This window comes from Penicillium coprophilum, assembly GCF_028826855.1.
Source record: "Penicillium coprophilum strain IBT 35676 chromosome Unknown utg000006l_segment0_segment0, whole genome shotgun sequence".
In the NCBI taxonomy this organism is placed as follows: Eukaryota; Fungi; Ascomycota; class Eurotiomycetes; order Eurotiales; family Aspergillaceae; genus Penicillium; species Penicillium coprophilum.
Genome location: NW_026622725.1, coordinates 3880026 through 3902495, shown reverse-complemented (window position 1 = coordinate 3902495; position 22470 = coordinate 3880026). Strand labels below are relative to the sequence as shown.

The 22470-nt window shown below is 48.9% G+C and overlaps 11 protein-coding genes across 11 annotated transcripts; 6 read left to right on the top strand and 5 right to left on the bottom strand.

Moving 5' to 3' along the window:
- Positions 1–146: 146 nt before the first annotated feature.
- On the bottom strand, positions 147–2435 carry N7500_010463 (uncharacterized protein; the record flags this gene model as incomplete). Its single annotated transcript, XM_056681601.1, has 3 exons — positions 147–1231; positions 1281–2169; positions 2223–2435. 3 exons carry the CDS (start codon positions 2433–2435, stop codon positions 147–149), a joined length of 2187 nt encoding a protein of 728 aa, XP_056528983.1.
- A 1074-nt stretch (positions 2436–3509) lies between these two features.
- N7500_010462 (mitochondrial 37S ribosomal protein uS15m) lies at positions 3510–4479 on the bottom strand (the record flags this gene model as incomplete). Its single annotated transcript, XM_056681600.1, has 2 exons — positions 3510–4366; positions 4434–4479. 2 exons carry the CDS (start codon positions 4477–4479, stop codon positions 3510–3512), a joined length of 903 nt encoding a protein of 300 aa, XP_056528982.1.
- A 399-nt stretch (positions 4480–4878) lies between these two features.
- rps0 (40S ribosomal protein uS2) lies at positions 4879–5804 on the top strand (the record flags this gene model as incomplete). The annotated part of the gene is made up of 2 exons (XM_056681599.1): positions 4879–4994; positions 5063–5804. The coding sequence occupies 2 exons, from the start codon at positions 4879–4881 to the stop codon at positions 5802–5804; spliced, it is 858 nt and encodes a 285-aa protein (XP_056528981.1).
- A 987-nt stretch (positions 5805–6791) lies between these two features.
- N7500_010460 (Small GTPase superfamily Rho type) lies at positions 6792–7643 on the bottom strand (the record flags this gene model as incomplete). The annotated part of the gene is made up of 5 exons (XM_056681598.1): positions 6792–6956; positions 7013–7132; positions 7208–7330; positions 7384–7447; positions 7552–7643. The coding sequence occupies 5 exons, from the start codon at positions 7641–7643 to the stop codon at positions 6792–6794; spliced, it is 564 nt and encodes a 187-aa protein (XP_056528980.1).
- Positions 7644–8285: 642 nt separating this feature from the next.
- N7500_010459 (pseudouridine synthase DEG1) lies at positions 8286–10133 on the top strand (the record flags this gene model as incomplete). Its single annotated transcript, XM_056681597.1, has 1 exon — positions 8286–10133. One exon carries the CDS (start codon positions 8286–8288, stop codon positions 10131–10133), a length of 1848 nt encoding a protein of 615 aa, XP_056528979.1.
- A 103-nt stretch (positions 10134–10236) lies between these two features.
- N7500_010458 (PIG-H family GPI synthesis protein) lies at positions 10237–10963 on the bottom strand (the record flags this gene model as incomplete). The annotated part of the gene is made up of 3 exons (XM_056681596.1): positions 10237–10314; positions 10364–10566; positions 10630–10963. The coding sequence occupies 3 exons, from the start codon at positions 10961–10963 to the stop codon at positions 10237–10239; spliced, it is 615 nt and encodes a 204-aa protein (XP_056528978.1).
- Positions 10964–11242: 279 nt separating this feature from the next.
- Positions 11243–11918, top strand: N7500_010457 (ubiquitin-like protein HUB1; the record flags this gene model as incomplete). Its single annotated transcript, XM_056681595.1, has 3 exons — positions 11243–11648; positions 11701–11839; positions 11897–11918. The coding sequence occupies 3 exons, from the start codon at positions 11243–11245 to the stop codon at positions 11916–11918; spliced, it is 567 nt and encodes a 188-aa protein (XP_056528977.1).
- Positions 11919–12570: 652 nt separating this feature from the next.
- Positions 12571–13961, top strand: N7500_010456 (ribose phosphate diphosphokinase subunit PRS5; the record flags this gene model as incomplete). The annotated part of the gene is made up of 3 exons (XM_056681594.1): positions 12571–13473; positions 13528–13851; positions 13905–13961. 3 exons carry the CDS (start codon positions 12571–12573, stop codon positions 13959–13961), a joined length of 1284 nt encoding a protein of 427 aa, XP_056528976.1.
- A 2174-nt stretch (positions 13962–16135) lies between these two features.
- Positions 16136–17605, top strand: N7500_010455 (uncharacterized protein; the record flags this gene model as incomplete). The annotated part of the gene is made up of 4 exons (XM_056681593.1): positions 16136–16283; positions 16350–16474; positions 16529–17094; positions 17158–17605. 4 exons carry the CDS (start codon positions 16136–16138, stop codon positions 17603–17605), a joined length of 1287 nt encoding a protein of 428 aa, XP_056528975.1.
- Positions 17606–18091: 486 nt separating this feature from the next.
- Positions 18092–18790, top strand: N7500_010454 (HAD family hydrolase; the record flags this gene model as incomplete). The annotated part of the gene is made up of 1 exon (XM_056681592.1): positions 18092–18790. One exon carries the CDS (start codon positions 18092–18094, stop codon positions 18788–18790), a length of 699 nt encoding a protein of 232 aa, XP_056528974.1.
- Positions 18791–21154: 2364 nt separating this feature from the next.
- Positions 21155–22460, bottom strand: N7500_010453 (H(+)-transporting V0 sector ATPase subunit d; the record flags this gene model as incomplete). Its single annotated transcript, XM_056681591.1, has 4 exons — positions 22403–22460; positions 22259–22347; positions 21293–22182; positions 21155–21238 (listed from the first exon to the last, which is right to left on the bottom strand). Exons 1-4 carry the CDS (start codon positions 22432–22434, stop codon positions 21155–21157), a joined length of 1095 nt encoding a protein of 364 aa, XP_056528973.1. The 5' UTR covers positions 22435–22460.
- Positions 22461–22470: the final 10 nt, after the last annotated feature.

Below are 22470 nucleotides of genomic sequence, written 5' to 3'. Positions count from 1 at the left end.
CACGCTAAGTACACAAACACATGTAGGAAAGATACGACTTTCCTTTCCTTCCTTGGGGAGGGGTTCCTCCAGGGGGTCGGGGTCCCCTGGCCCTAGCCTCCATCCAACACGGACCAGGGAAGCACCGAGTAATTTCATGCTTTTCTTTAGTGCCGAGCACGTTGCTCAGCAAGCTTGGACACGAAGAATTGGTGGTAATCCTCAATGAGCGCATCTCTCTCATATTGAGGGCTCCGAGTGAGCCATTTGTCAAGGTCACAGTGGCCCCAGTCGAGACGGTCCACCCATGATTCAGTCTCGGGCCAGATAATGTTGTTGAGGTCACCGCTAGGGCATGCCTTGGCTAGTGATGTTTTTCTCATCTTTCGTCGGCGGGCTTCATCATCATCTGCATCTTCTTCATCATCTTTGACAACTTCAGTGCAGCTGGTCGAGAAGCGGTGGGCAGCTCGCAGACGACTGGGCGTCTTAGGCTTGTATTGTTCGGCCTGTTCGCGGACCTTGCGCAGTTCTTCCATCGAAATTTGCTTTGGTGCAACCTGCTGGTTGACGTTTTCGAGGGCGTTGCTAGAGTACACACGCTTGGAAACATGTTCCTCCGATGCATTTTCCCGGTGGGTGTTTTCAGAGCGCACACGCTTAGCAACATGTTCTTCCGGTGATTTTTCCACGTGGGTATTATCAGAGCGCACAAGCTTGGAGACATGTTCCTCTTCCGGTGCATCGCTGATTGTAACCTGTTTGGCCTTGATATCTTGATGTTCCTGCGTATCTGTGGGTAGGTCCTCCTCTTCATCATCATCGTAGATGAAATAATCTGGGTCAAAGCCGTAACTACATCCTGGAGGGTGTGGAATGACATCGGGTGATGGTGATCGCTTGCGCTTCTTCGATTCATTCTCATAGCGCGCACGAACTTGTTCTGGTGCAGTCACAGGTTGGAGATCCTCAGGATTCGACTTCCTAGCACGCATGCGCGCGAGCAGTTCTGGATCAAACCCAGGTGGGTCCAAATCATAGGAGTACTTCTTTCTTTTGCCAACTTGCGGGGCGCGTGCGCTAGCTGTCAGACGCGAGTGTGAGGTTCGCGACGCTGCAATACGCGGGCGCGGAGTGGGAGATTCAAAATTTCTCGGTGGCACAAGGGAGGAGGGGGTGGAGCTGATAGGGGTGTTGCGATGGAAGATGAAGATTGATTTCCCATTGAATTTTGAGGTTCTGCCATTAAAATCTTGATGTTAGCTACGGTATATAGATATCTTATTACAAAGGGCACTTACCTTGTGGGGCCTCTGCAGTTTGGGGCGCATTGCCTCGTCGCCAAAGACCAGTGACTGAACTAAATATCCATTGTCGCCAACCAGGTCGGTTTGGGGTTTGGTTTTGGGATTCGACTTGATTTGGTGGGGGTGCAGAAGGCAATGAAGAGAAGGGAGCAACATGATTACCGTGGGGCGTGGTCTCTTCTCTTACATGGGATGCCGTAAGGTCTGAATTGCCAGACCTCGCATCTTCTCCTTGCTGAGCCAAAAGCTGGGGGAAACGGTAAATGGTGCGATCGATTCTTCCATCCCGTTCCGCTTCGCGTCGCCGGGCGCGATCCGCGTACGTCCTGCGAGGGCTGCCACGGGGTCGGTTTTCGAAGCCGCGTGGGGTTTGAAGTGTAAGCTTGTGACGTTTCGATGGCGAAGAGTCGTCTTCAGACAGTCTGTTCCGTTTCCTAGAGAATTGTTCTTCCGTGCGGGTCAGCTCGGGTTCATCCAGGGTACCAGTCATATGAAGAGAGCGTCTGTGGGGCCAGCCTCGAGGGGGAGGTGGTGGAGCCCAGGGAAGTGACCAGGGGATTCTTCGTTTTAGCTTGTTGTAACTTATTCCAGGCGGCCAGGCATATTGCATCACAGGGGTCTGTCGGGGCGAGGGATTCGGGTCCCGATAATCCGTTTTCAGGAGTTCGCTAGCACTGCCATGCCGAAAGACCGCCGAAATATCTCGTCCGCGGACAATACGCTTGGGGGCGGGAACTCTAGTAGGAATTGGGGGCAACGTACGGGTGTCAGGTTGCTCCACAGATGGAATGAGCGCTAGGGGGTTTTCCTGGGTCTCGACCGCTTCGGCAGCTTCAGTCTCCGCGATGCGACCAGCAGGCTTCTTGCCCTTTGGTGCAGCCTTCTGGAAGCACAGGTTAGTTATGGACAGTTATGACGTCTTGCTTCTGATCTGACCTTCTTCCGGCCGGCTTTCTTGGCTGGCTTCCGCTTTGGAGCGGGTCTCTCTTCAGCAGACTGTGTTTCTGGCACGGTCTCTTGCGCAACATCTGCCACAGTCTCGCTCGCGGCTTCGGGCCCAGCCTGTGCGGATGCACTTCGCGTCTGGCGACGGCGACGTGGGACGTACTCCGTAATCGGCGGAAGAACGTGGTTCGACCGCAGTCTCATCTTGGCGAAACGCGCAAGATGGAGGAAGGTGAGTGGTTCGGTTGGTGAAAGGTGAGGGGGGTGGGTGGTGCAAGCCAAAAGTGAGAACAGTCTTTTTGAGATGCAAAAGATTAGTCATATGTATCCAAAGGCGCCCAAAAAAGACATAAGGAGACCTCACTGAGTCGATCACAGAGACTCTGACGAGAAATCCAAAGAGCAATGGCTTTGAATGGTAACTTGGTGGATGGTGGGGATGAAGAAAAAAGACAAGAGAGAAGAACAAGAGCAGAAAAAATATAAACAATACGGTTGGACGTGACAACCAGATCAAAAGGGAAGGAGCCGTTGCCAGGTTTCGACCAAACTATGTAACTTTTCAGAATTGGAAGGCGCGACCTGGCAGAATGTTTTGTCTCAGGGCGGTGTGTCTGTCGAGGTAAGGGAGACTATTGTGCCTAGAGTTCTATAGTTCTAATAATTGCTATGCATGATATCACATATCTTTTCAATATATTCGTCTCATTCTATACAAATTGGTTACTTCTGGACTTAATGTATTAGCCCTGTCTCTTCTATTCTCCTGTCTTATATCAGATCCAACTTCTCCCCGCATGTTCCGTTCCCGGGTACTCCGTAGTCCACTCCCCTTAAACGGGCCCAAAATAGCCTAACTATGGCTTTTCTCGCAATATGTCATTGCAATCTAGCAATCAAAGCTTTCATGTATTAAAAGCTTGTATCTGTAGATAATACCCCAATCAAGAGATTGTCATCTCGGAGCACCTGGAAACTACTGATATAAGATCGATCTAGGGGATATTTACTGAGTTCTAGAGCTTGTGCTCCGATAGCAAGTTCGCTACTTCAAATTGTTGTAAACGTGCAGCAGATGCGGAAATGAAACAATGCTATTTGTACAGATGCTCTGCGGATGAAACATGGAAATAGAGACATGGACCAACAAGTACCCCCTCGCTAGCTCCTAGATAGATGATACAAGGCAACACGCTGATACTTTTCTCAAAGCCAGCCTATCACAAAAGAAGAGAATGGTGTCGAAATACAGAAGACCTCTTATTAAAACAATACCCTTCATAGGGCAATCTCTCCCTTCCACGCAGCATCAGACAATCCTAATGTCCCCATCAGGTTCTGCCACCGGGGACCTCCGCGTTCCTTCTTGCGGACATATTGCAGCAGCTTCGCGCGCTTGTGGACTAGGAGTTGCAAGTTACGCTTGTTGTGTTTGTCCTTGTTGGCGCTCTCAAGGTGTCGGGAGAGGTTCATGATTTTCACGGTTAGGATCGCCGCTTGAACCTCCGCAGAGCCAGTATCGGGTCCAACACGCGGCGCGCGTTCCGGATGAACAGGAGCAGAGCTATGGGCCACAGCTGAAGGCTTTGGTGGGAGAATTGAGTCTGTGTAGTGTCGCCCGAATGTTTCGATGCACTTGGTAATGTTGAGGCGTACGCGGTCCTTGGTGTTTCCGTTGTTCAAATTCACAATCCGGTTGATTGCTTCTTGAGCATTCTTATGCTCTTGTTTATGCAAGTTCATTGCCTCCTTCTCAAGTTGAGGGTCAGCTGTGTTGCGATCGGGATTTTTAAGCGGTGCAGCCAGATCCTTGGAGAAGTTGAGGGCGGAATCCAGCTCATTCGACTTCAAATAGTAGTTGAGATCCTCGGTCAAAGAGGACGGGATGTGCGAGTTTGTTTGGATTGCTGTCATCTCTAGGATAAATGGGGTCGGCTGGCTCTTGACAGGGTCACCGAGTGATGATTCTCGTTCCTGCGCAAGGACTTGCTGGCGGGAGATATTCGCGGCCTTGCGCTGACGTGCCTGAGCCATCAAAAATGGGTCATGCTTCCTCCTAACCTGGGCCTTGCTAGATGCAGCTCTGACAGAAGTGTTGATAGAATTGGACAATGGGCTATATCCGTAGGTTGATCCTAAAGAGTCTTGGTTAGTACCCAGGCGATTGCACATTTCCATATCACTGGTTTTGACGAGCATTACCGGTCAATGCCTTCAGAGAGGACTGGACTGAAATGCGCGGAGGCATGGTGGGCGTAGCTGGCGAGTAGAGGGCTCTATTGTAACAATCAACTTCTCTTTTCCATCAACCTTCCGTCGGGAAATCTTGCGGCCGGAGGTCTGGCTGCGCTAACCTAGTTAGGATAATGACCGCCCCAGGCATCAGCCGTCACGTGAACCGGGTGCCAAGATCATGATTACATAACAGTCCCCCTTGGAGCCCTGGAGCCCTAGCCCTAGCGCACGCAAGCGAAATCCTCCCGAATCGCGAGAGTGCAACAATTTTGCGGCTTGGCTTTGATCTTTTTCCTCCATCACCACGACAAGAGCCAGACGATTGATCCTCCAATCCATCAATCCATCAATCGCCCAACATGGCCCCTTCCCAGCTCCCCCGGTTTTCAACCCTACCGCGCAGGACATTGAGATGCTCCTTGCCGCTCAGTGCCACCTTGGTTCCAAGAACCTTCAGGTGCACATGGAGCCTTACCTCTGGAAGCTCCGCGCCGATGGTGTCAATGTCCTGAACATTGGCAAGACCTGGTATGCGCCAAATCAAAAGGACTTCTGACTGTAGTATGGTATCTAATGTATTTGATTCACTGCAATAGGGAGAAGATCGTCCTGGCCGCCCGTATCATCGCCGCCATCGACAACCCCGCTGATGTCTGTGTCATCTCCGCTCGTCCCTACGGCCAGCGTGCTGTCCTGAAGTTCGCCTCCCACACCGGTGCCACCGCCATTGCCGGTCGTTTCACCCCCGGTAACTTCACCAACTACATCACCCGCTCTTTCAAGGAGCCCCGTCTCATCATCGTGACCGATCCTCGCACCGATGCCCAGGCCATCAAGGAGGCCTCCTACGTCAACATCCCCGTCATTGCCCTTTGCGACACTGACTCCCCCACCGACTTCGTCGATGTTGCCATCCCCACCAACAACAAGGGTCGTCACGCCATCGGTCTCGTCTGGTGGATGCTCGCCCGTGAGGTCCTCCGTCTCCGCGGTACCCTCGCTACCCGCGAGACTGAGTGGGATACCGTTGTCGATCTCTACTTCTACCGCGACCCCGAGGCCGAGGAGAACAAGGAGATTGCTGATGAGTCCAAGGTTCCCGGTGCCGAGGAGATTGGTGCTGGTGCCGTCGAGTCCGGCTTCGCTGGTGAGAACTGGGATGCCTCCGCCCCCGGTGCTGGTCACCCCGGCACTGCCTTCGCTGCTGCCTCCGCTGCCACCGCTACTGCTGGTGCCACCAGCTGGGATGCTGAGGGTGCTGACTGGGCTGCCAGCTCTGCTCCCGCCACCACCGAGTGGGCTGAGGCTCAGCCCGCCGCTGGTGAGGCTAAGTGGTAAATTGCTCCGCGTTGACGAGGATAGTCGTTGAAAGGGGGGAAGTTTGATCAAAAGTTTGGTGATCCGGGATGATTGTGACGATTTTCTAAGTCCCCTGAGGCACAGGAATCGAAGAAATGCTCTTGTTTTCTCTTATACACCATCTACTCCATTCACAACAATGGAATACAATCTCCCGCAAATTCCCTTGACATGTCTATCCTAGTCTCTGTGTGCAATTCACAAAAAACCAAAAGAAACTGAAAAACAGCAGAAGAAAACGAGCTTTCACCGGGATCCTTTCAATCTTTTGCCTCAGTGGCCTCATTTACCAGCAATTTTTTTTATTTCCATGTTTTTGCACAGGGGAGGAATTGTCATGCCAATCATTGACTGGCGCTTATGAGGGAAAGATATCCAGTTGCTTTTATTTACGAAGCCTCTGGGGGAAAGCCCTGTGCTGTCAATTCACAAGGTGGACTTAATCGTTACCTTGGTTTCTCCCTGTGTGTATTCTAGTAATCTGAAAAGGTTGTGCTTGGTATCATGTCTAGTAGGTTTTGTAGTAGTGTAGGTATGTCCTTCAGACTGTAAACTTGATCATGTCATCACATGTGTCCACCTGCTAGGATACAGTGCTGTACAATGTAGGAGTTCCCCCTGGTATACGGGTATTCTGTCTACACTTGCAAAAGGTTTCCCTATCAACTAGGCTCGCATTTAGAGATGTCTAACGTCAAACAATTCAAAATGTCAACCACGGGATTTCGCAGGACCATATATACTTGAGTTGAACAAGGAAACAAGAGGTCACAAACAGGCAATGGATATAACGTAGCTTTCTCTTCTCGTGTGCCTTGAATGTCTCTATAAATTGGTCATTAAGGCAAATTACCTAGATAGAGCGCGAAAATGGCCCTGAGAGTATAGATCTTGGGTATTGACACAACTAATTTATACATATTTGGGTATGATGGCAAGCAACATAAAACATCAACAACAAAACACTCAAAGAATAACGCAAGAAGGGCCCTCACTCTGGCCACCTTTTTCAGTCGTCGCCATTGCCGCTAATCTAGCGAGATCTTCAAATGTCTCTGCGAGCAGCTCGCCTGTGACAGCCGAACACTCAGCGTATCTATCACAACGAAGTTCCTGCGCGATACGATAGGCCTAGGCAACTCAGTTAGCCAGCTCACGACTCGAGATTCCAGTTCATAACCACTCACCTCCTGTGGATAGATGATTCCCTCGCCTTCTCTCCGTAGGTCCCTTTTCAGACCTAGCATCATCACTGGAAGGCGTTCGCCATGACCGTATTGGAAGTAACGAGTAATGTCATTTCGCCACTAAGCAGGAGCATTGAGTATCAGCATGGATTGGCAATTACTCCGAACATATGCGAATATATATGTGAGACCAACCTGTTTCAGTCCGTCGAGCGTATCTCGGTTAGATATATCAAAGGCCATAACAACCACGTCAGGTCGAAGGTTTGTCCAATGCTGGTTTGGGTTGGATGTGTCGTAGAGTTCTAGAGTAAATTTCTTTTTGAAAACCGAATGTCATAAATAAAAGGCTGATCGCCATCTCGCAATACTTCAAGGGTATTTTGATCAGTATTAGAGGGACCTGATGAAGATGGTCTTCCACTTTTCAGGCGACTGGCGCGTGTTAGTATGTCCTTAAACAACGTTATATATATAGCGTCGGAGATTGGAGATCGCAGACAGCTGGCTTCCATTCCGTGGGCTGGCTAGGTACTCACGCTAAAAATGTTGATTTCCCACATCCCGCATCTCCGAGTAGAAGTAAAGAGACCGATTTGGCATTTTCTGGGTGAGGATCTATCTCAGCCATCCCGGAAGAGCCGTTGATTCGACTTATGTGCAACTGTTCAGGTATTGATCAACCACCCTTCGGCCGGTCAAGTAATAAGTATATTGCAGAGAGTTATCTCTAATGAGGCCAGAGGACAGTCTATACAAGTATTTTCATCACAATCTCGTTTTCAGAGAACAGTGGGTGCGTTTTACGTTAGAGAGGCGAATTGACGGGTGATAAGGCTCAATTCTTGGCGAGTCCAACATGTGGAATTTTATATATTGTTGTTGCAGACCTAACATCATGTCATTGATACCTATTAAAGTCTTAAACCACCCAAATTATTATCTCAGAGAAGATATGGAGGGATTATTTGCAGCTAACCTCCCCCAGTACAGTGATATACATTGAATACATGCATGCTTTGCAAAGAGTGTCTGTAATTACACCACTATATAAAATACAATACAAAAAATACACTAAACAGCGCCTCCGCGGAACTTTTTCAATTTCGATCCCCGCCGTTTCAACGTCCACACCTATACAATCTCAGCCTCAGTCGGTTGACGTGGTATGTGGAAACCGTCTGCGAGACTCTTTCCACGGACTTGCAACCTCCAACAAGTTTTCAGGCAAACACGATACTTGAGCCAATCTCGCACTCCCACACCCGAAACCATGGCGGACATCACCAACAAGGACCAGCCTGACTACTCGGCCTGGAGTAACACTAGCCTGATCGCGCGCATTACAGAGTTAGAGCGCCAGCTTCACTCTCAGACGACTGAGTTTACGGTGCCGGCCGAAGAGCCGTCGCAGAGACCCTGCTCTTCTGCGCCCATCACCGCCGACGTCCAGGAACCCGCGATACCTCTTACTGAATCATTCAATACTTCTAAGAAACGACCACACTCTCCTCTAGACAGCGACAGTACACCGGTGGCTGCGCCGTTGCGCTTTGTTAAAGTCCAGAAACCCCCGAAAGCCGATCGCACTTTTGACCCCTCCAAATACTCAACGCGATTCATTGCGCTCAAGTTTGCATACCTAGGCCAGGAATACAATGGACTCGAACATACAAATGGCAATACCACGCCTCTACCCACAGTCGAAGAGATTCTTTGGAAGGCACTGAAGCGTACACGGCTCATCTCCCCTGAGACCACTTCGGATCTTGAGCCGCCCGAAAGAGAGGCGCGCGTCCCCATGCGCCCCTACCATCTTTACTGGGATGGATGCGATTACTCTAAAGCAGGTCGCACGGATAAGGGCGTGAGCGCTTTCGGGCAGGTTATTGGATTGCGGGTCCGCAGTCAACGACCCATGCCCAAGACCCCCGCTGAGGGCGAGGATGCGATGAGCATTGACTCGGGATCTACAGAAAAGGAGTGGGATGATGTAGCCGATGAGATGAACTATATCAATATTCTGAACAGAGTGCTTCCGGAAGACATCAGAGTTCTGGCGTGGTGTCCTAACCCGCCGCCTGGTTTCGATGCCCGCTTCTCCTGCCGTGAACGTCGGTACAAGTACTTCTTCACTAACCCAGCGTTCTCTCCCACTCCCGGGTCCATTGGGTTCCAGAACCGCGCACAGAATGGCAAGGGACCACGTGCTGAATTCCGCGAGGGCTGGCTCGATATTGAGGCTATGCGCGAGGCAGCTAAGCATTTCGAGGGTTCGCATGATTTCCGGAATTTCTGCAAGTTAGACACCAACAAGCAGATTGATAATTTTGAACGCATTATCCATCACTCTAGTATCGAAGCTGTCAATCCCAAGGTCAACCCCGTGGGCTATGTTGGAAAGACTGGATTCCAGGCCAAAGAGGGTTGTGTGCCTGAACCGGATTTGGTGACGCCCGATACGGTTTCTCAAAGTATCCCTCAGGTCTACTCGTTTAACCTCCACGGTTCTGCCTTCCTGTGGCACCAGGTGCGGCACATGGTTGCAATCTTGTTCCTAGTGGGACAGGGCCTCGAGTCCCCATCCATCGTCCCTGAACTGCTGGACATTGCTAAGAATCCGCGAAAGCCAACCTATGCGATGGCTGACGATGCTCCCTTGGTCCTCTGGGACTGTATTTTCCCTGACATCAAGTCTGGCAGCCGTCTGGATTCCTTGAACTGGGTCTATGCTGGTGACAACCCTGCAAACTGCAAGGGAAGTGCCAAGGGTGACAGCAAATTTGGGATGCGGGGCACCGTTGAACGGATGTGGACTGTCTGGAGAAAGCGCAAGATAGATGAGATTCTAGCGGGTGCTCTCCTAGACTTAACTGCCAGCCAAGGCAACCAGAACGTGGAAGACCTCGACGAGCAATGGCTGAACGCGGGATATTCCAAGAGATCAAATAGAGGTGCCAAGATTTGGTATGGCGGAAACGACACTTCTGTTGGTGGGAAATATACCCCTGTCGATAAGAAGTCCAAGATGGAGACCGTGGAGGTTCAAAATGCCAAAGGACTTGTCATCAAGCAGCGGAGACTAGCAAAGGGCGATGCTGCAAGGGCTGCACTGGAATGAACCTCGTTGTATATACTCGCTGATAAAGCATTGAGCCTCGGAACTGGAGCAAGATAGGCTTCTGCATCAACAAGATTTTGTTGATGCAGAGGCTGTGGACATATCATGACTTTGCATCATAGAGACATCGCCTAGAACCTCTCCAAACCTGCTCTAAGATCTCTCGCTTGGGCAACATATGCTATTCACAAAATTAGCTTGGAGTACATAACGTTGAGAATATCACATACCGGAAAGACCACTAGAACATTAGGCTCGCCTTCGACAATGACCGCCAAATAAAAGCGGACTTCGAAGCCCTTGAAGGCTTCGTGAATGACGATATCTTGAATTTGTGTGGTAGGAATGAACCTTGTCGAGGCAGTAGAAAGATACGTTGAAGACGATGTCGAGGTCTGGATCCCGAAGCCTCGAATAACCAAGAGCGATTCCTCTGTCGAACGATCAGCCATGCACATATATATCTCATAAAGCCAACTCTTCCTTCCCAGCTTACCAACATAACCTCTTCTGAAAACACCGTATATGACAAAGGCACAAACCACAGCAATTGTCAGCGGGTTGTATGAATCTACCAAGCGACATAGTTTGGATCCGAGCGGGCTCGACCACACGGTTGGCCAATTTATCACCCCCCGATCTTCTTGGAAGAAGATAGTCCGGACGCGCACAATACCGGCAACAATCACACAGATGAACAAACCCGCACGCAGCAGTACTTGGAGACCGAATAGGATTTTGGCGGGGGAGCTCGATCGCTGTGGCACATTCGATACCGTGAAGGAGACAGTTGTCGGAGAGGGACGCTGAATCTCAAGTCGCCCTGGCATTTTGGGTAGAGATGAGCTAGTTATAGAAAAACCACAGGTTCAGGATTGAGTGATAATTTGCATTGCAGCCTGTTGATTTAAGAGGTAAATCAAACATGCGGAGAGACCAAACGCACTTGACACAGGAGAGCTCTAGTGAATCAACACGCTAGCCCTATATAGGACTAGCGTACCCCACTGGCAGCTGCATCTCATCACGTGCCTCACAGCTGCTCCGTTTGGATTACATCTGGGCTTGTCAGGCACCCACGCAACTTCATCTTTTCTTCATCTACAGTCATGGGTGACCGATCACGGAGCAGATCTCCCCGCGCGAGAGAAAACCCCGATAGAGAGCGTCCCAGAAAAACGACTGGGGGCTTTCGGTGGAAGGACAAAAGCCGCACCGATGATTCTCGCGATGATCGCAGATTAGAACGCGGATATCGAGATCGACCACGATCACCACGACGTGACCGAGAGGGTGACCGGTATGGAGATAGACCAAGAGATGGTGACCGCGACCGGGGCCCACGACGTGATGATCGAAATGCGCCACGCGAAGAGCAAGAAAAGAAAGCGAAGAAGGAAAAGAAAGAAAAGAAGCCGGTTGCTCCGCAATCATCTGAACCCATGATTGTGGTCCATGTCAATGATCGTCTGGGAACCAAAGCCGCAATCCCCTGTCTTGCCTCAGATCCGATTAGTATGTCTCTTTCTACTGTTGATTTCTACCAGTGTACTAACATTCTACATAGAGCTATTCAAGGCTCAAGTGGCAGCTCGAATCGGCCGTGAACCCCACGAAATCCTTCTCAAACGCCAAGGCGAACGCCCTTTCAAAGATCAACTTACACTGGAGGATTATGGAGTGAGCAACGGAGTTCAGCTTGACTTGTGAGCCTCAACCGTCCCTTTTCGGATATCGGGACAATAGTACTGACTTTATTCTAGGGAGGTTGGAACGGGCGAATGAACGGATTCCCAGAGCAGACTGCACTCAGCGGGAGAGAGTTATGCCAAGCTCTTTTATGTTTTTTTTTTCTTAGTACATATATCGGGTACCGGAGCATAGGAGTCACGCATGAATATGGTTCTCTTTTTCTTTTTATGATTTCCAAAGCGACAGGGGATTTGAGCAAAAGTCATGTATATGGAAATGGAAAATTGGAAGCAGTAAACCTGCTGACCATTTACTGCGTTCCTGTCTGCCCCGAAGCAATTGGCAGAGGCCGATTTTTGCGGGGCCTGCGTCGTTACGACATGCGCTTTACCCAATGCGGACCATTTGCCACCTGAGGCATCAGCCACAGGTCCGCTCCACTCCCAAGAGGCTTTTTTTCCCATCGCGGGACTCACATCGTCGCTTTTTTTTTTATGTCTTTTGTCCCTCGAAGACTCGATTTTTGCTCAGCCATGAGGTAGCATTTATCTTCAATTTCAAAAACTCTTATATTCTTTCTTTTCACTTTATTTTTTACTCCCTTGACTGCTCACCGAGATCGCCCCCCAGATTTTCCCCCTCCACTCATTCCCTCCGATCCTGATTTCCTTCAGATCGAGCGTCCTTCTCCTTGATCCTTCCTATTTCAACCCTGGCGACCGATACTTCCACAAATATAGACGCCATGGTTCGCAATCTTGTCGTTATCGGAGGCAACTCCCACCCTCAGTTGACTCAGAGCATTTGCGGTGTTCTCGGCATACCTCCTGCCGAGGTTCTGCTTTCAAAATTCGCTGTGGGTGAGACTCGTGTTGAAATCCAGGAGTCTGTCCGTGAAAAGGATGTCTACATCATTCAATCCGGCGGCGGAAAAGTCAACGACCACCTGCTAGAGCTCCTCATCACCATTTCCGCCTGCAAGACCGCCTCGGCCCGGCGAGTCACCGCTGTTCTCCCTCTTTTCCCTTACTCTCGTCAGAGTGACATTCCTTATGACAAGGCCGGAGCTCCTCTCGTCAAGTCATCTGTGGGGGGAAAACACTCCAATGGCTACACATTCGAGAGCACCCCTCCGACTCCGGGTCCTGGTGGAAAAACTGAGGGTCTGGGCATGAATGGAATTGAAAACCTCCAAAAGGGCCTTGCCAGGGCTCAGATTGAGGACAGCACTGGTAGCCCCGTGAAGCGACGGGGCAACGGTCTGCCCCGCAGCGACACAACGGATTCCCTCAAGTCCTTGACCAACACCACCGATGACACAGCGAGCACCTCCTCCAAGATCAACTCTTTCCAGCCGCGTCCCGGTTACAAGCAGTGGGTTGCTCAGGCCGGCACCCTTGTGGCAGACCTGCTTACCTGCGCCGGTGCTGATCACATCATCACCATGGATTTGCACGACCCGCAGTACCAGGGATTCTTCGATATCCCGGTTGACAATCTGTACGGCCGACCTCTCCTGAAGAGCTACATCCAGCGCAACATCCCCAACTACAAGCAGGCTGTCATCGTCAGCCCCGATGCCGGAGGTGCCAAGCGCGCTACGGCAATTGCTGACCAAATGGGGATGGAGTTTGCCCTGATCCACAAGGTAGGCTAACTAGGCGCTCGAACTTTTCCTGTCATTCGCTAACAATCTCATCAGGAGCGCCGCCCCACCAAAATCACTGACCGCCAGAACGCCACCATGATGTTGGTTGGCGATGTCCGTGATCGGATAACCATCTTGATTGATGATCTAGCGGACACCTCGAATACCATCACTCGTGCTGCGAAACTGCTCAAGAAGGAAGGTGCCTCTCAGGTATACGCCCTTGTCACCCACGGTATCTTGAGTGGCGACGCTATCGAGCGCATCAACGCTAGTGCCCTTGACAAGGTCGTTGTGACCAACAGCGTGGATCAGGTTGAACACCTGCGCCGCTGCCCCAAGCTGGAAGTCCTAGAAGTCGGGCATGTCTTCGGCGAGGTGAGTCTCATACATTTGATACATTCCGCATAATATACTGACTTGTACCCCAGGCCATCCGCCGTGTGCACCATGGTGAGAGTATCAGTGTTCTCTTCCAGTATGATTGATCGCTGTCTAAATTTTTTCTTTTTCTTTCTTGCGATATCCTAAAATTTCCATGTTTGCTCTACGACACCCTCAACCTCAATTCCCCTTGCCATAGATCCAGGCTCGCAGTAGACTTGGTACACTGGATTCGTTCTGGTACTCTGTGATTTCTATCGTTTGCTCCCATCTGGCTTTGGCTGGCTTTTCTACTTTTGTTTCGAATTTTCCTGTCATACTATCTACCTCTGCCACACCCTTTGCCATTTGCACATATGAGCAATGAATGTTGAATCGAAATTGGAAAATTTCCATTTTTTCGATATGCGTGTAATCGCCGGTCTTGGACTAGACTATCAATGTGGCTGAGCTATGTACTTCATGGAGACGTAATACTTTCCAATATTGAAGCCCATGCATGTCGGTCTGTTCTTGATTGATTACGATTTTCAACCCTTGCATATGATACCAGATACTGTCTGGCATTCACATCCTTTCCTCTTCTATTCTGATGCTCACATATCGCATTCAGGGTACATGATTCATGGTCCCCTAAACACCCCAAGAGGGCAGTCGTCTACTCTCTTTCCCGAAAGATTTGGGAGAGCAATACTCCATATGGAGTCACTGCCAGCAAAAGTGATATTTCGGGTCGCGTCATATTGGTCCCTGAAGAAAGATACTAACCAATACTCCCCTTGATCCCATATATCATGGGTAGACTATCATGGGAGGGCGCACTTTGTCTAATATCCATGTCAGAACTTTTAACTGACTGAATTTGAGCCGCGAGAATGGCGTATACGCAGGAGGCATGCCACTGAGATATTGGTTGCTCGAGGATCTCTGCTCATACGACCCAAAAACTCTATTCAATTTCAAATATCATCATACATACATCGGAAGCATATGCATCTATTTTTAGGGACACAGTATGCACCATGTATTGCATCGGTAAGCTGCATTTGGTTCATCACTGGGCACCATCGCCGACTACTTCCCTAACATAATGTTTATGCTTGATTGCGCTCTATCCTGTGGATAACGAGCAATTGGAAGGCCGTTGACAACAAATGCGCCAGTCAGCATATTGATGTACAACCCTAGTGAATTCGGGTGCGGCACGCGATCTATGCCAGCAATCATTCCAATGCAGCACCTTTGACCAATAGATTGAGAGGATCGAGTTGTTTGGGACATCCAGTCTCATACAGAGCCTTCGAAATTTCCTTAAGCTAGGACCATACTGCCATTGGGTCTTTGTGTTCGTGATGCTTCTCTTAGACGGATTCTAATCGACTGAGATTACAATCTCGAGCCCCGTGAGCCATTAAGAACAGGTGTGGAGGGTATACCTCATCTTGACATGGCTCTGGTCTTGGATTGATTCCCGTAGGACTGCCTCTTGATGATGGAGGGTCAAATTTACACCCCGTCATAGGTTGTCTTCGACCCGAGACACCAGAGTAGTTGGAGTAGAACATATCGATGGATCCGCAGCGGATCGCCGGCCCGTCCCATGCCCCGTGTAAACCAATCACGGCCATATAAATCACACATTCAGTTTAAATACATATCATGCCTCATAACTACTTTGAATACATATCTAAAAGCTAGTAGTGCGTGTCAAAATCGAGGTCTTTGATCAACTGCTAAAGATTTACCCCTCTATCGCTCTCCCAGCCTTGATATTGAATGGCTTTTAGGACCTCGATCAATCTATCTTTGAGATATCTAAGAAAAGTATTTAAGAAGCAAGCCTACTAGAAGGACTCACTAAAAGGACCGGCTAAAAGGACGGGCTAAAAGGGCCGACTGAAAGGACTGCCGCTAGAGGTACCGCTGAAAGACCTGTAAGATATCAAAAGGCCATATAAACGGCCGTCGACCCTGGTATAAAGATAACAGAGAAGTTGAAACTAGTACAATGCTTTAAGAAGGCGATGATGGAGTAGGCCGCAAGTATCCAATGAGAAAGGTGTGTATTGGTGGTTATGTTGTAGTCGCCTCCATTCCTATTTCTTCTCCTCGTGTTAGCACTCGATGTTATCTGAGTCACATGGGCGCGCCCCCGGTACTTGATAGGAATATCTTAGCTCCGATAGGGCTTTTTTTCTTTCTCGTTTTTATTTCATATTTTGGAGTCCTTTTCCTTTCTGCTTGTGCAGTTACCCCAAAGCCCAGATTTGCTCCAGACATGGCCACAGAATCGAAAACCGCGGTGGCTGTCTGTCGGAACGAGGAGGATAAAGTTGAACAGGGACAGTTGGATCAAGGACTTCGCGCTTGGACAGTAGTCTTTGGGGCATGGTGCTGTCTATTCTGTGCTTTTGGCTGGGTGAATGGTGAGAGTCCTCCCTATTTCTCGCATTTCTCATGCCGACCGATGACCTGATATGCTTGAACCCCAGCCATTGGCATTTTTCAGGAGTACTACCAGAACAATCAATTGCATTCTTATTCGGCGTCCAGCATCTCCTGGATTCTATCTTTGGAGCCATTCGTACTCTTTGCGGCTGGACTGGTTATTGGAAGAGTGAATCTAACCCCACCAAGTCTAGGACGTATATATATGCTAATTTTCTTTTAGCTATTCGATAATTATGGCCCAAAGTGGCTTCTTATCATTGGGACATGTCTTCACGTCTTCGGTATCATGATGACTTCCATATCGACGGAGTACTATCAATTTTTGCTAGCACAGGGGATCTGCAGTCCTCTAGGTGCAAGTTTTGTCTTTTCGTCCGCACTCTCCTGTACCGCAACATGGTTTGAGAAACGACGTGCCTTAGCATTTGGAATCGTTTCCAGCGGTTCGTCACTAGGTGGTGTCGTCTTCCCAATCTTATTATCGCGACTCTTACCTCGTATTGGATTCGGATGGTCTCTACGTATCTCTGGATTTATCATCCTCGCACTCCTGATTATCGCCAACCTGACTGTCCGATCGAGAATAAAAAACGTTCCGCGGCCAGTGAAGCTGGCTGATTATACAAGTCCGTTTTCGGAGGTACCGTTTATCTTACTTATGCTAGCATCTTGCTGTGGGTTTTTCGCAATGTTTGTGCCGATCAGTTATATCGTTCTAGAGGCGCAGGAGGACGGAATCAACCTAGACCTAGCTGGGTACTTATTGACTATACTTAATGCCGCGAGGTAAGTATAACCATTTATCCTAGCTTAATAAGATAACTAAGGCTGAACTAACCTATTCTATAGTCTCCCTGGTCGAATCCTACCAGGCTATCTAGGGGATAAATTAGGCCGGTTTAACGTCATGATTTCTATGTGCGCCTTATCCGCCATCGTTATTCTAGCCCTCTGGCTTCCAGGCACACTTCTCGCTCCAGGGAGTGCGGCTATCTATGTTATCTTCAGCATATTGTATGGGTTTGCATCAGGTGCATTTGTAGGCATGGTACCCGCCCTACTAGGCCAGATCTCGCCCGACGTGACCAAGATCGGTGTTCGTCAGGGTGTTTTGTTTACTTGCATCAGTATTGCATCGCTTACGGGAAGTCCCATTGCGGGTGCAATTCTGAGCCGGCAAAACGGGACTTACTGGGGATTGCAGGTCTTTGGCGGTGCAATGATGGTAGCAAGTGTATTTTTCTTCATTGCGGCGAGAGCGGTACTTGCAGGACTATCTATCACAAAAAAGGTCTAGAGACAGAATCAAATAGGGGGGCTTTTTACATAGCTATCACAGAGTTGGGCCATGACCTCGGGACACCATTCAGATTGGTCAGCTATATTTACTATTTGAGAATGTGATTGCTAGTAAATATACTAGGCTCTACTGGGAAATTTCGATATTGAATTATTCTCTTTACAATTACAGAGATAGTAGTAAAGGTTGGATCGTTTGATACTTCCGCTAATATAATTAGGGATCACTTCACTCAAGAAGCTATTAGTGTTATTATTATAAACCCATAACTAGGTAGTTCGTATCTACACTATCTCAATGTAACATCACATTAGCGGCATGAGCCACGTAACTAGGCTACTGCGAAATCCCCGCAAGTATTCTAATTCATTACGCGGATGTTGTTAATGTAGTTCAGTAGGTGAATTTAGTACTCTAGCTCCTCCAAACTGTTATATCCCAGTTCATAACAACCGCTTTACTCTAAACTACACACTCATCAAGATGATAGCCCTCACGATTTTCGACTTCGACGGCACCCTATTCGACACACATGAATCCATCTCCCGAACCATAAAGCTCACCTTTGATGCCCTCCTTCCCACCCAAAGCCCTCCCCGATCCGAAATCTACCGCCTTATCGCCAGCGGAGCCGGTCTAGCCGATACCTTCAAAGCCCTACATCCCTCCCCTGTCGACTTCACTTCGACCACTGAGAACGAATGGATTGAAAAATATCGCTCTCTCTATGCCACTCACGGCCAATTGCTCATCAAGGCCTTCCCTGGTGCCAAAGATCTCCTGATCGAACTCAATGCCCACAGGATCCCCATTGCTATTGTGAGCAACAAGGGTGTAGCCGCTGTGAAAACGGCCCTGGAGCGAAATGGCCTAGATGGCTACGTACCCGAAGATTTAATCATCGGCGATAAGACCCCCGGTGCAAAGCGCAAGCCGGATCCGGCTAGCTTTATGGATGTTCTAGTTCCCGTCTTGCGGGAGAGATATGGGTTGCCGGAGATTGACTCGGAGAAAGTGCTGGTGGTGGGCGATACGGTGGCGGATATACAGTTCGCTCGGAATATCAAGAGCAAAGTATGCTGGTGTCGATATGGCTACGGAGACCAGGAGGCTTGTGAGGAATTGAAGCCGGATTTTGTGGTGGATTCTTTGGGGGAGGTTGTGGGGATTGTAAAGGCTTGAGAGGTCTTAGTTCACTACCCGTCACTATACACATATCTCGCTCAATAGACCCATTAACCAGACAAGCTTCCAGGGTATCTTTTGACTTCACTATGATTGCTTCCAATGCATAGAGGGGATCCATTAGGGGTCGGAAATTCTGATGTTGACGAGGAATCGAAAGAGGAACTCGAAGATCCTGGAGACAAATGTGTACCCATCGGATACGACGATACAGGCACCGAAGACAGGGATTTCTGTGAAGAAGATGAGGCTTTTCGGGGCATGATTGTGGTTTAAAATGGTTATATGGGTTAGAAGACGAAGGGGAGGGAAACGAAGGAGGAAATAGATGGATGAGGGTGACTGCCACCGCGACCTAAAACATTACCTCACCTTATCAATACTCTGGCCGCCTTCCCTTCTGTTCACGGTTGGCAAAGAAGGCTTCGGAAAGACCTTGGCATTACCTTAGGTCTTGGTATTTAAAAAGCTTCGCACGCAATATACCCCTTTAGCTGACAGTACTTTTCGCGTGCTATATATATATATCCGCCTCCTCTAGACGACTTCCTTGAATCAGGAGTAGAGGTTGGTTCATAGAAAAGAGTACTACTACCTCCTTTCTCCTATATTATTGAGCTCGCCTAACTATGAGGCATTAAAAGAAATTTGTGCTTTGTAGTATTAGAGATAGGGATAAACGTACGATGTACAATATATCGGCACTTTGCTTTAAGAGCGCCAATCTCAGTCAGCCACCGAATACGATAATTTAGCTTAAGGAGAGAGAAAAGTAGAGAAACAGAAGACACAGAAGAGCAACATAAAAGCGAAGCAGAACGAAGTGCAAGCCAAGGGAAACGGAAATATCAAAAAGAGACATTCTCATGCTTTCTTGAAAGAGAGGTCTTCAGGAGGCAAACTCTCCCCAATGGTCTCAAGTGACTGTTTGTGGCAACGACGAACGAAGAGTGTATTTGCTGGATATTCTCAGTCGCGTCCGCACTGAGTGCTTTGCTGGCCAAATAATTGACATCCGTACCAGAACCATAGGGAAATTCACATTCCCGATAAAGAGAACCGAACCAAAGATATCACGGAGTGGTGAGACCGCCGCAGCTCAATATATCGAAAGCTCTACCTGTTTGCTTTGAGCACAGATAAAACGACTGTGTTAGAGCATGAATTGAGTGAAGTACCCGAAGAACAGCAGCGGGGCGAGTTTCTCGAATTTTCTCGAGATGGAAGGCTACTCGTTATAGGCTGAGACAAACAGTTCAGAATATACGATCTCGCAGCAGAGACCTCGGGGCCTGTCTTTTGGTTTGAAGTTAGGCTTTGGTCTGCTGCATTTTCGCCTGATTCATCCCAATTGGCACTGCTTGGAGAAACATGCATTCAGCTCTGGGTTATCCCGCTGGCGGTCAAGAAATCTCCGGTTTGAAATTGAGATGGGACAAGGATTTGATAGGATGGAATTCACTCAGGATGCAAGTCGTCTGCTAGTGAGATCGCCTACGAGACAAATGTCATACTCAGTCGCCGAACTAAACGAAGGACAGAACTGGGGAATCTAGTGTAACGGGAACGCGATCCTGTATCAGGACGAAGCATTGATCGGGCTTCCGTCTGTATGTCAATACAGAACGTGATCTTCGAACTGCATTGATTCAAGAAATAACATTCTCGCCTTCGGGACATCCTCGGGGCGAGTTATCAAGATCGGGTTTGATGAAAACGCGGCCGATTTCATGTCAATTTAGCTCCGATCTCCCCATATACTCTTAGATTGGAAATTGACATTCTTACAGGGCTTCAATCGATGCAGCCCTTATGATAGGCGATCCGCCCTGGGCTTAGCTCAATTGGGAACTATCTTGTAACATATGTCTTCCTATATTCTTCTCATCTCAAAGCATAAGAAGGTATATGTTGCGCCTAAGTGCTGTTTGTAAGGGAATACCAAAAATAAATTTGTGTGCTTAGGCGCACCAACACCATAGCGGTGTTGGGCGCTTGGAACGACTCCATGCTTTGTGAGCACGACCTGAATCCTAACTAAGCGTACCCTAAGTCCAGCTCACAAAGCACACTGATTGGGAAACTCACATCTGTGGCCTCAAATCCATTGCATACATCTACTTCTGTCACATAAGGTCACGCACATGCCGAACGCCCGATACGAAAAGAAAAGCAAAACAGCCGAAATCAAAGATGACTGCATTGTCCCGATCAAGGAAAAAAGAGGTCGATGCGCTCACATTAAAGAACAAACTGGGTACTCGATACAATGAAAAGCGGCTGGCAACCAACGCAAAATACCAGCCAAGAAGATGGGTAAGTACAAAGAGGTGGGAAAATCATAGAGTGCCCGAGTCGAGCTTAGAAAACGGAGATGAAGTTTCCAATCCTCTCCTTCTGGTTCTGAGCAATGCATTCTGAGATCCAGGTAACGTTGCGGATTTCCTAGCCATGTTAGATTCGAACTCAAAATTAGATAGGTGGTTGTCCGAGGCTTACCTGCTCCTTCAACTTCATCCAGGCGTACACCACAGCCGGAGTGAATTGACGGGTGAAGACCAGCTTGGACATATCCATCTCCTTTTGGTAAAAAAGATCCTCTAGGCTCTTCCCATCTGCTGGACCTCCGCCCATACCACCGAGACCGCCGCCACCTTGGCTCAGACCCACAGCATCAAAGAATGTCTTATAATCGGCCACAGCACTGACAGCCAAGGCCACACCCTCAACATCCTCTGCGCGGGAAAGCATGAGACTTCCTTCTGGGTAGAGATTGCCGAACTCCGGGTACAATTTCCTCCGCTCAAGCTTGGAAAGCTCGGTGCCAAAGGAGTTGAGAGTAATATTGATTGCACGGCGGTCCGCCTCGAATTGCAGAATCTCCGCCATGACGTCCTGTGTTGGTGTTCCGCTGAAGTCTGGGTGGGTGTTGATGAAGTTGTAGAAGTCCTCCAAGTAGTTCTTGTAGAGGGTGTTGCGAACGATCTCAATGTTCAGCTCGTCCAAGTCCTGGTGGCTCAGACTGCCCTTGAAGTAGGCGGCCAATGGGGTCTCGATCAGTACCGAGTTGTACAGTTCCTCAATGTTTGTCGCGACGCACAGCACAGGAAGTGTCTCAAACCATCCTAGAGGGTGGCATCGCTCCAAAAGTTCCCGGGTGTCTCGTTCATGTAGAGTGCCTGTGATCAACAGAGCAATGTTATCGATCATGTATCCGTATGTCATGTATTCGAGGAATTTGGCAGATGAGCCTGTCGCTTGTGCGATCAAGTACTTGAATTCAGACACCAGTTTATCGGTCATTCGGCTGGCCAGATCGGAGGTGGAGGGGTTGGGGGAGAGAGAGGCAAGGAAATCGCCATATGAGGGAGCAAGCTGGAGTTTGACATCTATTCGATATGATTGTCAGAATAAGCATACATTAAGAGAACCTACCACAGTGCCAGAGGGATCAATAGAGCATACCATCAATTGTCTCGCATTGAGTGAGGTTGGAATAGTTCTGGCTGCTCAACAGGCTGTTCCGATAACCACGAACAATGCCCTCGACATATCTAAGAGAGTCAACAACGGGCTCTTCAGACCAAGCAAAGACAGCAAACCACATACCCGCCGTTAACATTAAAGAATAGGCCCTCCATGGTGAATGTGGAGAAGATGATTGGAGAGACACAGCT